The sequence below is a fragment of the Lutra lutra genome, chromosome 11 (genome assembly GCF_902655055.1).
Source record: "Lutra lutra chromosome 11, mLutLut1.2, whole genome shotgun sequence".
In the NCBI taxonomy this organism is placed as follows: Eukaryota; Metazoa; Chordata; class Mammalia; order Carnivora; family Mustelidae; genus Lutra; species Lutra lutra.
The window spans coordinates 32187931-32204535 of record NC_062288.1 but is presented as its reverse complement, the minus strand read 5'-3'; the positions used below and the strand labels follow the sequence as shown (position 1 = coordinate 32204535).

Genomic DNA, 16605 nt, shown 5'->3' with positions numbered 1-16605 from the left:
TCTTAAAGCTTAAAGAAATCAGCTATCTGCCACCTATGTGTAATAAAGATCCTAGGCAAAAGCCAAAACAGACAACAACAAAAAAAAACCCAAACCATTGGATATTCCTTAGCCCAAGAACTTCCATTTATGTTATTATTTTATACTCTGTACTTTATATAAATATATACTTTGTACTTCTTGCATTTCAAAATCTCTGCTACAGTAAGAGGAAAAATGCCCAATGGAAGGTTTTTGCCAGTATCTCGAAAGAAATTCTGCTCTACCCAGAATTTCCATGCTCTGGTAAGAATGGCCCATATGTGTTTCTCCTTAGGAACAGAATGTTTTGCGGAGAGATTTCTCCAAAGGAATGAGGTGGTTTAGGGTATAACTGACATGAATAAATATCCTTTCTTTTTTGAGAACTGAAAATCAAGGTTTTACAAATGTCAGGAACCAGAAACCAAGGCTGGGCTATCCACAGGAATAGTGATTTAAAGGAAGGATGGGAGGGAATTTCCAAGTGTGTACTTCCCCTACTTATGCTATTAAATTTGACTTCTCTCCTGTTGAAAAAATTAAATAAAATTAAAACTCAAAATACACAAAACAGATAATCATGTCAAAAAAATGGGCAGAAGACATGAACAGACACTTCTCCAATGAAGACATACAAATGGCTAACAGACACACGAAAAAATGTTCATCATCAGTGGCCATCAGGGAGATTCAAACCAAAAACACGAGATACCACATTATACCAGTTAGAATGGCCAAAATTAACAAGACAGTAAACAACAAGTGTCAGAGAGGATGTGGAGAAAGGGGAACCCTCTTATACTGCTGGTAGGAATGCAAGTTGGTGCAGCCACTTTGGAAAACAGTGTGTAGATTCCTTAGGAAATTAAAGATGGAGCTACCCCTGTGACCCTGCAATTGCACTACTGGGTATTTACCCCAAAGATACAGATGTAGTGAAAAGAAGGGCCATCTGTACCCCAATGTTCACAGCAGCAATGGCCACAGTCGCCAAACTGTGGGAAGAACCAAGATGCCCTTCAATGGACGAATGGATAAAGAAGATGTGGTCCACATATACTATAGAGTATTATGCCTCCATCAGAAAGGATGAATACCCAACTTTTGTATCAACATGGACGGGACATGAGGAGATTATGCTGAGTGAAATAAGTCAAGCAGAGAGAGTCAATTATCATATGGTTTCGCTTATTTGTGGAGCATAAGGAATAACACAGAGGATATAGGGAGATGGAGAGGAGAAGGGAGTTGGGAGAAATTGGAGGGGGAGATGAACCATGAAAGACTGTGGTCTCTGAGGAACTAACTGGGGGTTTTGGAGGGGAGGGGGGTGGGAGGTTGGGTGAGCCTGGTGCTGGGTATTATGGAGGGCATATATTGCACGGGGCACTGGGTGTCGTGCATAAACAATGAATTCTGGAACACTGAAAAGAAATTTAAAAAATAAATAAAAGTTTTTAAAAATGCAAAAAATAATAATATAAAAGGAGGGATAGGAAAGAGTCAATGAACTAAAAACCTAGGAATCTGCGGGGCGCCTGGGTGGCTCAGTGGGTTAAGCCGCTGCCTTCGGCTCAGGTCATGATCCCAGGTCCTGGGTTCGAGCCCCACATCGGGCTTTCTGCTCAGCAGGAAGCCTGCTTCCTCCTCTCTCTCTCTGCCTGCCTCTCTGCCTACTTGTGATTTCTCTCTGTCAAATAAATAAATTAAAAAAAAAAAAAAAAATAAATAAAAACCTAGGAATCTGACTTCCCAAGTCATACCTAAATATAGATGCTCAGTTTTTGGAAGATAGTCCCAAATACTTATCCTCTGTTTCTTTTTTGCTGTTTGCCTTCTCCCCAGTTGACAGCCTCTATCCTTATCTGCCTTCTCTGTGTCCTGGTGGATTCCAGCCTTTCTAAGGTCTCTAAGTTTATATGGCTTCCCAGCCTGGAATTTAGTACATATTCTGCCCAGCAGAGGAAGGAAAAGACAGCAAGGAAGGAAAGAAAATCTCTGCCCTCAAGATGCTTACATTCTAGTGGGAGGAAAAAGATAATAAACAAAATAAGTAATTAAAATATAGAAATATTAATTGACCCTAAGACAGTGCTGGTATTTGAACTTTTTGATCTGCAAAAATGGCGATTTCATATGAGTCAACCCATATTAAATGGCAATGAATATTGTCTTAAAAATGAAGTAGGGGAGTATAGGTAGTAGGGTTGATAAGGGAATGAGGGCAGAGAGGGCTACAATGTAAAATAGGGCAATCTGGGGTCCCTGCATGCTCAGTAGGTTAAGTGTCCGACTCTTGATTTCAGCTCAGGTCATGATCTCAGGGTCATGATCTCAGTGTGGAGATCAAGCCCTACAGTTGCTCTGCACTCATCAAGGAACCTGTTTAAGATTCTCTCTCCCCCTCTCCCGCTGCACCTCTCTGCCCTCCTGCTTGCACACACTCTCTTTCTCTCAAAAAAATAAAAATAAAAAATAAAACAGGGCAATCCTATGTGGTACAGTTTGTGAGACTGTTTTTGCTACTTTGTCATTACTTTTCTAAGGAGCATGCATTCGTTTATAATTAGTTTTTAAAAACTTTATAACATCAAATTTGCTGAAAAACCACAATGAGTCACTTAACATGTAAGTTTTAGGGTATTTACATCAAGCAGGAATATAAGATACAAATCATACTAACACAATCTTATGCTCTATGAAATTAGATTAAATAGCATGTGGTACAAAGCATTTAATTATATATGTTCTAAACTATTAATTTTAAAAACAAGCAATAAATTATATTTTAATGAGCATAGAAATACAGTTAATGTTATATTTTCTTTCTTTTTAAAATGATTTATTTATCTACTTTAAAGAGAGAGAGAGTGTGTGTGTGTGCATGCATGAGCCGGGGGTGGGGGGGGCGGTGGTGAGGAAGAGGGAGAGAAAGAACTCCAAGCCAACTCCCCACCAAGCATGGAGCCGGATGCAGGGCTCAATTCCATGACCCCAAGATCATGCCCAGAGCCAAAATCAAGAGTAGGCCACCCGAAGGACTGAGCCACCCAGGTACCCACGTTACTTTTTTTTTTAAATTTGTGTTACATTTTAGAAATGTACATGTTCAAAGAACAAACAACTCCTATTAATGATCATTAATCATTAATGGATGATTAATTAATGGATTAATGGATCACCCAAAAAGTCACCTTCCACCTAAAACAAGGGTTTCAGTGTTTAAATTGTTTGTGAACTACAAAAATATGAAGAGAGGGGAGACATACTTACAAAAGATATCTATGAGACAACTTAATTAAAAAATAAACTAGGAGTGCCTGGGTGGCTCAGTCAGTTAAGCGACCGACTCCTGGTTTTGGCTCAGGTCATGATATCCAGGCTGTGAGAGCGAATCCCACAAGGGCTCTGCACTCTACACTCAGGGTGTCTCCTGCTTGAGATCCTCTGCCTCCCCCTCTCTGCCTGCCCCTTCCCCCACTCTCTCCCTCTCTCAAATAAATAAATACATAAAATGTAAAAAAAAAGATAAAAAATGAACTAATACATGGCTTAAATATTAACATAAAAGATGGAATTGTAACATTTTGTAAAAAAATAGTCCACAAAAAGTAGGATACTAGTAAGACTCATTATTAAATTAATCCATTGGACATGGTCTGGAATCTAAAAGGAAGATGTGAATTCTCTTTCCAAATACTGACTGACCTAGCTCAATAATCTTAACAGGTCATATATGCCTATTCCCCAAAAGAATTCTAAACCAGTATTGCTCAACAGAACCTTTTGCAGTGATGGAAATGTTCTGCCTTATCCCATAAAGTAACCACTAGCCACATGTGGCTAATGAACACTTGAAGGGTGTCTAACGAAACTGAAAAACAGAATTTCCAAAATTACATTATATTTACAAAATAATCACAGTACCCTAAACCTCAAAGAAACTGACTCCCAAATCAATGCACCTAATGCCATTATTAGGGGTCACACATCTGCTGTTCTAAAGAAAGACATTTTAATACCCAAAATATTATTTTTACAATTTATTGCATTCAGAGGAACTTAGGTCAGATATATTCTTATGCAAAATAGTAGAGTAAGTCTTGACCTCCACATTACCTTCTTAAATCTGTTACAGCTGTTCAGTTTCAAATGGATATCCATTTCCTGTTACTTGCTAGACTTTATAACTTACAATAGATACAAAAGTTTTAAATGTAGTTATCGAATTGACACAGGAAGATGAAGTAAAGTATGGTGAGAAAACAGAACTTTACAAAAGGTTATAAAAGTGGATTGAATGTGTATCTGACCAAAGGGAATGAAGCTCAACAAGGACTTACTGGTTTAGCACGACGTCAAGAATGAAGGATGTTCCAAAGGCATCAACCTGGAAGCTCGCCTGATCAACATGAGTCAACTGCAATATCAAAAAGATGAAAGGTACTTACTATTCAGCCACAGCAATCAGACAATAAGCATTTCTTATGAGGATTCAAAAAGGTTTATAATATCGTAAATTAGAAAACAGGTTCAGCATGGAGCTTACGTAAAGGAAAAAAGTAAAATCCACACCTTCTTAGAAGCCAAGCATTCACCCATCTGAAGTAAAGTACTACCTCACCCCAGAGGGCAAGTACCCTATCTTTCTGGTTTACTCAAGTGGCTAAATAGTTCATTTCCAAGAAGACTGCGCTTCATCCATTTTACTCTATATTATATGATGGGCTCCTTTAAAATTAAATTTTGTACATTAAAAAAGAGGGAAAAATATGTTCAATTTAAGAGTAAAAATAATAAGATGGATATCAGCTATTTACAAGGAAGGTATCTAAATCTAAAAAAAAAACAAAAACCACCTTTTTAATCCTATCTGAAATACATACTTCAAAAATAATATTTCAGTTCTAATTTGCCAAACATAATTTCATAGACGTCTCCATATCTTTTTAGAGCAAAACTCAATCTTTGCTAACTACTGAAAATATCACCTATGAAAATTTTTTAGGGGAAAAAAAAATCACAATTTCCTATGTTACTCTAGGAACTCCCAGAGAAAATACAAGGAACTCTAAAAAAAAAAATGTAATGTTACCAATAATACCAATATTAACATATTGAATAATCACATGCATTAACTGAAAAGAAGGAAACAAAACCATTTATTGTTTGATTCTCCAAATATTAACTAAAGCTATAGATAATCAGTAGGACTATGAATTAAATTTTTTGTTTATATTTCTCTAGTATCCAAATTTCTAAAATAAACATGTATAATTCCAACAGTGAGAAAAAAACAAACACTATTTTATAGACAAAAACCATCTGAGCAACCGTATTTAAGTAGTACACAAGGCAGATGGTGTTACTGTTCCCAGAGAACCAGCACATCTTAAAAAAAAGAAGCACCCTAGGATTCTGTGGGCCATTAAGGGCACCTCAATCATCCCTGGGATTTTCACACATAGTAAGTTTATGGTATCAAGTGAAAGGAGAGAGCTTAATTGATAATAATAAAGCTTTTTGGAAAGAAAAGAGAATTCTTGTCTTTTAAAGTATTCGAAAGAAGTAGGGGTAGAAGAACACTATACCTCAGTTGCTAACACATCCCAATCCCCATGTAACCCCAAGAATGAAGAACTGTTTGGATACCTCTCAGCCTCATTACCTCATTAATCATTCAACTTTAACTCCCAGTTCTTCCCAAGTAATACCCAGGCTATCACCAAACTCTGGCTTTTTTCCCTTCTTACAGTTTTTGAAACCACACCTTGCTCTTCCCATATCTGCCACAGATCATACTCTCCCTAACCTAAAATTGACTCTTTACCAAAACCCAAATGTAAGCCCCAGATTTTCTACCGTACCAAATACAAATTTTCTCTCCCTGGATATCAAGATCCTCCACAGTCACCTCTCCCCACCCGACATAATGGCACACAAGTCCCCAAGGACACATCCATACTCTGTCTGTGGTCAATTCTCCCTTCTACACTTTAATTCAACAAGCTGGGTGTATTCCAACATTTTTTTGGTGCTTTTTTTTTTTTTTTTTTTGGTGCCTTTTATCCATCACTTCTGCGGAGCGCCTTTCTGAACCAGACCCTTGGATAGTGATCTTCACCAAGGTCATTTCCCAGAAATGGCCCCTATCCACCCTTCAAAATGTAGCTCAAGCTCCTCTTCGTATCAGTCTCTTAGGGCTATCACAACAAAGTACCACAGACCAGGAGGCTTCAATAACAGAAATTTACTTTCTCATAGTTTTGGAGGCTGCAACTATGAGATCAAGGGGTAGGCAGATTTGGATTCTCCCAGGACCTCGCTCCTTGGCTTCTCACTGTCCTCATGCAGCTTCTTCTCTACACATGTGCACACATGGCACACCCTAATTACCTCATTTAACCTCAGTTACTCACGTCAGGTACTCGATAAGTATTTCCTGACTGACTCATTTGAGGGTTTATCAGTCACCTGGATACATAAACGAACAACAACGGAACAGCTATAAATTACCTGCCTAGAGAAATGCACTCCTTCCATCAAAGTTGTTCTTAATGCCACGTCAATGGATAATGTCTTTCCTTCGTCTAAAAGCTTTCTGAGTTTCCTGAAGTGCTAACAACCATGTTTTGGAACAGCCTGCGGAAAGTGCTGCTTACCAGAAATGATGTCTCCATTAAAACATCTCTTCTCTCCATTCTTTCCTGGCACATAACTGGGGTGAATAAGGGAGAGGCCCCATGCTATTCATCATGGTCTCCTGATTCAGTGTAGGGATCAAGATAACATTGCCATTCTTTCTCAGCAAGATACTTATTGTTTATACTAATTTCATCTAATTCTTATGATTTGTTTTTCCTGCAGCTTCAGTTTAGAACAGCTAGTATCTTATTTTATTGATCTCGCACGTGTCCCAAAGAGAAACGCATTACTTAAATTCAAAAGAAAACCTATTGACAGCATATTTAACTGCTGTTTAGTAAAAAATGCTTGCATTATTGATAGTAACAGGAACAACAGTATATTAATATTGTTTTAATCTCAGTCAAGCTTCCTTAGTCTGTATACAGATTGATTCACTCAACAAAAACCTTCTGAGAGTCTAGCAAGTGCTGGGAGCTATTCTGATTTAGTGAAGAAAACTGACCCCGTTTCTCTGTTAGTGGAGCTTGTTTTCTAGGGGAGGGAGACAGAAAGTGACAAATGACAGACGAAAAATAAAAAATAAACTGAGAAAATAAATACATTATTCCCAGATTTAATAAAACATGGTAAACAGGTGACCAGGGTTGGGATTCTAGGTGGTCCTAGAAGGCTCTGGGAGGATCTGGCATCTAGGTGACACATGAGTGAGTAAAAGGAATCTGTAGTAGATGGAATAATGGCTCTAAAGATGCCCACACTCTAATCCCAGAAACCTATGAACATATTATCTTACACGGCAAAAGGGAATTAGCATATATGACAAATTTAAGCACCTTGAGATGGAGAGATTATCCTGGGTTATCCACGTGGGCCCAATTTAATCAAAAGAGTCTTTGTAAGACCAGAGTCTTAGAAGGGTCAGAGTCAGAGGAGATGTGATGATGGAAATAGACATTAGAATAAGGAGAGACAAAAGCCATATGCCAATGGATACTGGAAGTCTCTAGATACTGGAAAAGGCAAGGAAAATTCTCTGCTAGAGAAACACAGTATTGCCAACATCTGCATTTTAGCTTTGCAAAACCCATTCCAGGCATCTCATCTACAGAATTTTAAGAAAATTAATTTTTGTTGTTTTATAATATTAAGTTTGTCATAATGTTTTACAGCAGCAATGGGAAACCCAATACAGCATCACTGGCAATGTACCTGAACATTAAGAAAAGCAGTTGCCATAAAGAGCTGATTTCAGGGGCACCTGGGTGGCTCAGTGGGTTTAAAGCCTCTGCCTTCGGCTCAGGTCATGATCCCAGGGTCCTGGGATCGAGCCCCGCATCAGGCTCTCTGCTCAGCAGGGAGCCTGCTTCCCCCTCTTTCTCTCTCCGCCTGCCTCTCTGCCTACTTGTGGTCTCTGTCTGTCAAATAAATAAATAAAATTAAAAAAAAAAAAAAAAAAAAGAGCTGATTTCACCAGTGGTTCAATGTCATTCTCTTCCACGGATTGGTTAAAACCAAGGTTCTCACAGCTGGAGCTCAGACATTCATGAAGGCACAAGGATCAAACTCCAAACTCAAGACTGCCAGCCAAACCAAACTTGCAGAGGTGATCGCTGAAATAAATGTTAGCATGGTTTCCTTGCATTCTGTGTGGCCTTCTCTCTTTCTGGAACCTGCCTTCCCCATGTTTGACTTAAAAAAGCAGGCCAAAGAGAACAAATATGTTTACGCCTTTAGGTTATCTTGGAGAAATAATTAAGTAGAATTACACTGACTTCATGCTGTATTAATAATCTAGCTTCCTGGCCAACACCATCAATGTGAGCCAAGATGGTTCTCAGAAAGTTAATCTTAGACTCTGCCTTTTTAGTTCAAATGAAAAGGAAATGTTTGAGAGGAGAGAAATAGTATAATATCAGGATCTTCCCCTTTTGAGGGGGGTGGACGCTAACATATATAGCCAAACAAAAATTCTAATACTTATTAACTCCCATTTGAATGCTAAAAGGTAATAATGGCTCTCAGAGATATGTAAAAAATGTAATTTTGCAGAAATGCATTCTTTCAAATCACTACATAAGAATGATTTGCTATTTTGGGAAGCCTGGGTGGCTCAGTCAGTTAAGCAGTTGCCTTCAGCTCAGGTCATGATCATGGAGTCGGGGGACTGAGCCCTGCATCGGGCTCCCTGCTCGGTGGGAAGTCAGCTTCTCCCTCTGCCCCTTATCCAGCTCATGATCTCTCTCTCTCACTCTGTCTCTCTCAAATAAATAGATAAAATCTAAAGAATGATTTGCGATTTCAAAAACTATTAATCAAATGCTTCAGTATCATACAGTAATATGGAGAAAACTCTTAAAGCTCATATAATACATCATCTTTATTTTACAGAGAAGAAAACAGGCCATTGTGGACAAATGTCATTTGCAAAGTCACACTGCTTGGTAGCAGAGGCTGTAGGCAGCATGCTTCATCCCAGTTTTCATTCTGTAGCGTGGAGGTGCTTGCAGGTTTTACTGGGTTCTTAGGAGTAATTATTACAATAGGAGCATTTTTAAAGTCACTAACATGTTCTAAAGAACATTTTTAAAGCGTATGAAAAGAAAATTAAATGATGAAAAACAGTTTAGAAATCTGTTTTCACTAGAAAAATCAATAGCGTTACCACATCGGACACAGAGCACATGCTCTGAGGCCAACTGATCACAACCTAAGAAATTAAGAATTAGTTTAAAGTAGACATAGAAATCCATCTTTTAATGAAAAAAAGTTACACAGGCATGGCAAAGCATGTGAGTGTATGTGTGTGTTTTAAGGACTGAGAAACAGCACTGAGGCTGACCTCTTTAGGAGCTGTGAAACAAAAGATTGAGAGAAAAACATCGGAAGATATAAAATAACTATCCAGATGGCAAGAAAACTTAATAAACCAATAAAATTATGTAAGGATAATTTTAAATTCAAATTTCAAAAATGAATCACGGAATTTTAGGACCAGAAGAACCTGCTATAAATTCCCAGATTGAGGCCTATTTATTATTCATGGATAACAGCTGAAATTTCAATGTGAAGCTAACATAACCCCGTGCTCCTGTGCATTTTGCCTCTTGGCAGCCTTTCTCTCCTGCACCGGCTAGAGCCCATGAACCAGGGCCAACCTACATATCCAAAAGATCAAGTAAGTACAAATGAACCTTTCAAGACTGCTTTATTCCTAACCATTTTTTTTAAAGCTAAGTTGACACTGAAACTTTCACGGGAGAATCAGAACTTTGACACAAAGAGAAAGACAAGGAAGTTTGGATTTTTAATTAAGCCCAACTTGAATAATGAATCAGTGAATACCAATGGGGGTAGGAGTATTACCAGTCAAATGGCATTGTGTAACCCAGTAACTGTGAAAGTAATTAACATTATTAAAAAGAAGTCTTTAACGCATGTAACAGAATCTTTAGCTTTTCTTCATCCAAAATACTTCACTATTCACTTCAAGTTAGTTTAAAAAAAAAATACAAGTGTAATTCCTGGCATCTACTATACCTTGAGATCAGTAAAAAACAAAATACCAATAATCACTTGCATATATTATCCCTTTCTTTTTCTACAACAGAAAAGGCCAATTGAAAAATCACCAGAATCTCACTGTAATTACTCCACAGCCTTATGTGAACTTCTGACAAAAGAGCTCAGGAGACACATCGATTATCATTAAGATTCCTCATTCTACAATTTGTTGGGGCCACAGTAGCTGGATAGTGTTCCCTTGGCTAGTAGGTTAGTAAGTAGAATTCTGTGCAGAGCTAACATGTGTGAGCCTAACACGTAACCAGTTCCCACGGTTTTCCCTTCTAGTTGAACTTGGTCTCCAACTCAAATGCCAGTTCTTGCACTGACTTTAATTGATGTGAAAAATTTTACATTGATGCAAACTTGTTCACTCAATAGGACATATCCTTGTTTTGGGGTGGATGACCCAAGGAGAGATATTATGCCATATAAATCTCTGTACCGAGGAACCTCTAGGTGAAGCCATATATAGCACACACACAAACAAACACACACAACTTTCTTTAATGAGTCCTTGACAAGCATTCTCTGAATTTCCCTGGCTGAAGTTTCCAGTTCTGGTGACCCTGGAAGCCCTGAAGCCTTTGATTTCTTTTTTTTTTTTTTTAAAGATTTTATTTATTTATTTGACAGAGAGAAATCACAAGTAGGCAGAGAGGCAGGCAGAGAGAGAGGAGGAAGCAGGCTCCCTGCCGAGCAGAAAGCCCGATGCGGGGCTTGAACCCAGGACCTGGGATCATGACCTGAGCCGAAGGCAGTGGCTTAACCCACTGAGCCACCCAGGCACCCCAAGCCTTTGATTTCTTGATGGCCATGGGCTCTTCTCTCCAGTGGCCCCTGCTCCAACAACTAGAGGCAGAGAGGCTGTGCTGACACAGGCACCAACCAGCCTTGATATTCTCATCTCCACTCCGGAAGTCAGGCAGCCTCATTACCTATTTATGCTCCAGCTATCTTCTGATAAATCTGTCTCTCCATCATCTTGGCCATTAACTGCCCATTACTAGGTCTTCATTTAAGGCCTGAACAAGAAACACTTACTCATGTAATTCTGAAGTCAGAGAAGGCCTCTAAGACCTTTAGCAGCCTGAGAACAATATAATATGTAGTGCTACTGAGCTGTAATTAAATCTGAGTGCAAGGAACCCCAACGTTTGGATGCGACAAAATCAGCAGACAAAAGGAGCAGACGAGAGATGAATCAGCCCTGGAAAACAGATACTCTTCCTTACTGCAAGAAAGTTGGGAAAAAAGATGACAGGTCTTCCTGGTCCCACTAGTGACTCGATATTTAAAAGTGAGTTATGAAACCTTCCTATACTTCATCTTGCTTTTCCCCAAATGTGAACTGAAAGGAGTATAAGTTACAGAATGCTGTGAGAAAAACACTTAAAAATTTTTGTTTATGGTGAAAGTATATAACAGCTTGTTACAAAGAATAATGTAACTACTGAAAGCTAAGTAAAAGACAGGTAAAAAGAGCAGAGGAGGGGAAAATCAGTAAACAGTTAAGCTGTTACATTATCAAATGAATAACTAGTCAGTTCCGCTCTAAGTCAGATCATTTTAAAAGCAGGCCTCTAAGTAAGGGTTGTCTCTTGCCAGCTGGGTCCCAGTGTCTCCTGGAGGCAACATCGGAAACAGGCCTAGTCCAAAGAACAAAAAGTAAGAATGGCAAGTTCTTCACATCAAGATTCACTTCACTCAGTGCTGGTATGTCAATGCACTTTTGTTTGCTTGCTTGCTTAATTTCATCTTCTTTGCGAAGATATTAGAGACGTCTGAGAGTTATGGCTCATTTCCACTAAAGGGTTAGCTCCAAGCGTTCAAGGAAAGAAAAATCAGAAACAATACTGAACAAAATCCCATGATGACTAGCTGGCACATAAGAATTCCATAGCATTTTCCTTGGGAAGCAAATTCACGTGGGATAAAAAGGATTTTTCTCCCCTAGAACTAAAGACTAAAACTATGTAAACTTTGGAGAGCTTCCTGCACACACATAAACTTACACATACATATGCTAAACTGTAAAAGACCAGATTCCTAACTTCCTAACATATTTCCACTGTCCACAAATTTTCCAAGAACACAGTGAAGAAATAATCAAGTAAAATATTGCAAAAACAAAATTCCCGCTTAAAAGAAAAAAAAATAGGCAGTAAGTTTCTAATGGCAAAGATATCAAAAGATGTTTTTCTTCTGAAACTTGTCACCCACCCACCAAGGGCTTTCTTCACGAGGACACCAAATGAGAGAATTCCAGAGACAAGAAACCCTGAAAATACTTCTTTTTGTTTGTTTGTTTCTCAAGTAGTTAGAACGAAGATTGATATGAAGAATACACTTTCCATCTTACCACAACTAGGAAGGAAAGGAAGAAAGGCAAATTTGTGTGAGAGAAAGAAAACAATAGCAGCCATCTCTGAGGAAACGACGTCTCAAATCATGGAATCTTCTCATGCACGCACAGGTTAGAACATAGCAAAAAGCTGTTATAGAAATTTAGTATGATATGAATCTGCCCCCCATATTTTTAAACTGGTATTATGATTCACATACTACCAGCTGATGTCTCCAAACTGCTTTGAAGAATAACTCCTTGCCCTCATGTTACAGGAAAGCTTTCATAATCCATCCATGCTGTTTGAGAGAAAACACAAATACCCAGTAGGAAAATTTTTGTTATATGTGCAGCATTACATGTATCTAGTCTGTAATCTTTTGGGAATGCTAACTTCAAAAGCATCAAAATCTAAAGAAATTAAGTAAGTACAATTTTTCAAACATGTTTCTAGGAAAAATCAAAGAGGTAACAAAATAATGAAATTATTCTGTTGGATAAGGGTAATGAAAGAAACTCTAGCAATTACTCTTACTTACACCTTTTCCATTTATTGGAGCCAGTCACTATTAGCCCTAGCAATAAATAGGTCATTTTTGTCACCTAATCTTTACCACTAAACAACTCCCCTAGAAAAGTGAAATGCCTTTTAAAAATATACGGACTGTAAATCATGTTTGAAAGCAAGACTGTTACGAGAAGAAACAGAAAATTCAACCAATCAAGTCACATTATCCACTGTACATCCAATAGGCTTGCATGTGCGTTATGGCAAGGAAAGATTGTAGCCAACTGTAACCTAGAAAATAATTACTACTTGATACAAGCGAACTCTATAAGCTGGAGAGTCTGACTCCAAAAAACCAGAATAGAAGGATACCTGCTGCCCTAAAAGAGGGAGACAGAACACAGATCATCACTAAAAGGTCTTCAAGACTAGGACAAGCAGTGTCTAATGCTATGATGTCAGAATCGAGTGTAGAGTATCCCTTGGCCCTGAAAAATAAATTCACACGAGGAAAAAAAAAAAAAAAGAACCACAACATAATATTGGAGACTTTCTAAATATAAAAAGAAATAAAATCTTTCATCCCACCATTTTTCTCTTCACTGGCATACACTCAGCTCTTGCTAGAAACAACTTCATGTCAAAGGCATGATAGAACGTGACTCCCTCCATGTGAGAAACAGAAAGGACATGTAAATAGAGTCACAAGCAGCCATGGCCTCCTTAGGGTGGGCCGGTGTAACTGGGGAGCCCCCAGCTAGGCAGAGCCATTTTTTTCTTCCCTATGTTTAAACTCTCGGCCTTGACAAAGGAGCACACATGCAGGGGCGCTGGACTCTTTCTGATGTTCCACAAATGACCTGGGTCTCTATGCTGCTGATGTGTTTTGATATGAAACTGAACAAACTCTCTAGTTGTTGCCTCTACTGATCACAAATTAGAGCATAATGAAGGCTTCGCGCATCTGGCATGCTGGGTTAAAGAAAGGATTCCTACAAGACATCTTGATTCTCTTTCACAAAGGAAACAGCCTGGGCACGGCTTTTCTGTCCATTTCATGATAGTTTTTTACTGGTTGTTGCTCGGAAGCAAATGAAGACTTTGAAGTAACACAGAGTTCACTTTTCAATTGATTTATTAAATGATGCTGTAGGAGAATTTATTCACTGCTGAGAAATGTGTAGGTAGGGGCTCTGAACTATGCCCACTGAGTTTCTGGGAAGCTGCCTCCTGGCAGGGACTCCTGACTGAAATGTTCCCCAGAACAGGATCCTTACTGAAGGGCCACCGAGCCATCCCCTTTGTCCTTCTCTGGTCTTCCCTGCATGGGTCTACCATCTCTATATCACCACCGCCTCCTGAACCCCTTCCATGCTCACAGGACCCTATGAGAACCGCAGAAGACTTAGAGGAAATACAGTCCCCGTCCATAGATTTTAATGGTCTACAAGGACACTTTACTACCATATAAGGGAATAATCCAGCGCTAAAGTGTTTTTATCCTCAAGAGTTTCCCTCTGTTTTAAAACTGTGAGCAGTCTCTTATGAAAAGCTGCAGAGATTACTGGCCAATACCCTACATTCCAGAGTCAGATTTCCTGTTTCAAATTCAACCTCCACCCCTTCCCCAAGTTAATGATCTTGGGCAAGTTATTTAAACTCGCCATGCCTCAGTATCTCCGTTGAGTAATGTGAACAACAGTCCCACCTCAGGATTGCTGGGAAGACTGAGTACACACAAGGGGCGCAGAAGAGTCTACCTCCATCAGTGCTATCACTGCACTGCATGGGTAGCACAAGTCTGAGTATACGTAAATCAAATTCTGTATTACATCTAGGACTCGGACTTGTTCTCGCTTACCCATTGTCACTTCCAGATGACAATTCCTCGGTCCCTCTCTGAAGTTCATGCCTGATGGCTGCATTACCCTCCACTCTCTGTACCAAATGCCTGTGTATTCCCAACACTTAGCATCTTGCTTGGCACAAAGTATGTGCTCATTTATGCATTTAATATAAACGTGACAACTGTTCTCTGACAATAATACAAATAAACGTCATTTTGCAAATTGGAATTAGCCAAAAATGGGAAGGAGCTCTAAGGAATATAACCATTAAAAGGTTGCTTTCATTTAGTTTAAACTATTTTATCAGCTTCTTTTAGTTCTCTAGTGGTTACAAACACTACCATTGTTAAAGAGGGTATAATAACCCTTCTTAGCATGTGCATTCCACTAATGGTCCTTGAAAATTTCTGACCTGTATTCCATGCCCAATTTATTCAACTAATACTTGATAATGAGTGTGGTCGTCATTTAGCTACAGGACTTGAAATATGCATTACCTATAGGACAGAGAGAGAAAGATGGGAATTGGAGTTTTAGGGAAATTCAATGACTTAAGTGATTAATTTCCCACTTGTTAGGAAACAATATATATATTTATTCAAACTATTTTGAGGGGCCCCTGGGGGGCACAGTCCATTAAGCAATCAAGTCTTGGTTTCAGCTCACTCGTGATCTCACGGTCATACAACTGAGCTCCTCATTGGAAGCTATACTTAGCACAGAGTCTGCTTGAGATTCTCCCCCTCTCCCTCTGCCCCTCCTGCTCCTGTTCTCTTTGTCTCTCTCTTGCAAATAAATAAATAAGTCTTTAAAGAAAAAGAAATTATTTTGAAAAAATGATGGCTGAGACTATTTTATAAGTTTTTGAGACAGTTCCCCAACCCCTATATGTGGTCTGTTCCAATGCTGAATCATCTTATTTTCCCTCCTACATAGCTAACAAAACTCTCTTAATGCAATTTAGGGCTATTGACTCCATTTGTGAAACAGGATATGTTCAAAGATCTTTTGGAAGCATGCCGCTCATCTCTTAAGTACAGGAGAAATTATGTACTACTTTGTAAGCTTTACGGCACACTAGCTCTAAAAATACCTACCAACCACACAGAATAAAACATCTTGCAAAGAAAGTAAACCATAGCCACACATGTACTAAACATGAGAGAGGAGTACATTTAACTGCACGGAAGTAATACTACCTTGCAAAGAATAATCAAAATGCATAATACCATGGGGAGATGGAGGGGAATGGATTACATTTAGACACCAAAGTGAAAATCTGTATGGTCTTCTTTGGTGAGAAAATACAATCCTTTGAGAAGACAGGATACAACTGAAAATACTGCCAGACACATGTATAATTCCAAATATTTACCCCAGTACAGTTTTCAGTGAGACCTTCCAACACAAATCTTTGGAGTAACAGCACTGTTACTCATAATTTACAGACACGCCAGTCTTAGGGTCATTGTACCAGCTGTTCTTTCATTCTGGAATGCTCTTCCTGATATACATGCCTGGCTCACTCCCCATTTCCTTCCAGTTTTTTCCCAATGTCACTTCTCTGCAAGACACAGTGGACCACCCTATCAAAAATTACAACCTATGATACCCACACCGCCCCCCCATACTCCCAATCCCCATTACCATGGTGTATGTTTCTCCTTCTCCAT

At 38.9% G+C, this 16605-nt stretch overlaps 1 protein-coding gene across 13 annotated transcripts in view; it reads right to left on the bottom strand.

Moving 5' to 3' along the window:
* ADAM22 (ADAM metallopeptidase domain 22) overlaps nt 1–16605 on the bottom strand; it is a 222468-nt gene that overhangs the window by 184004 nt on the left and 21859 nt on the right. For all 13 annotated transcript variants that reach the window (XM_047694253.1, XM_047694265.1, XM_047694251.1 and 10 more), the window contains exon 3: nt 4365–4441. In XM_047694253.1, coding sequence (XP_047550209.1) covers nt 4365–4441 — 77 coding nt within the window. The remainder of the gene's footprint in view (nt 1–4364; nt 4442–16605) is intronic.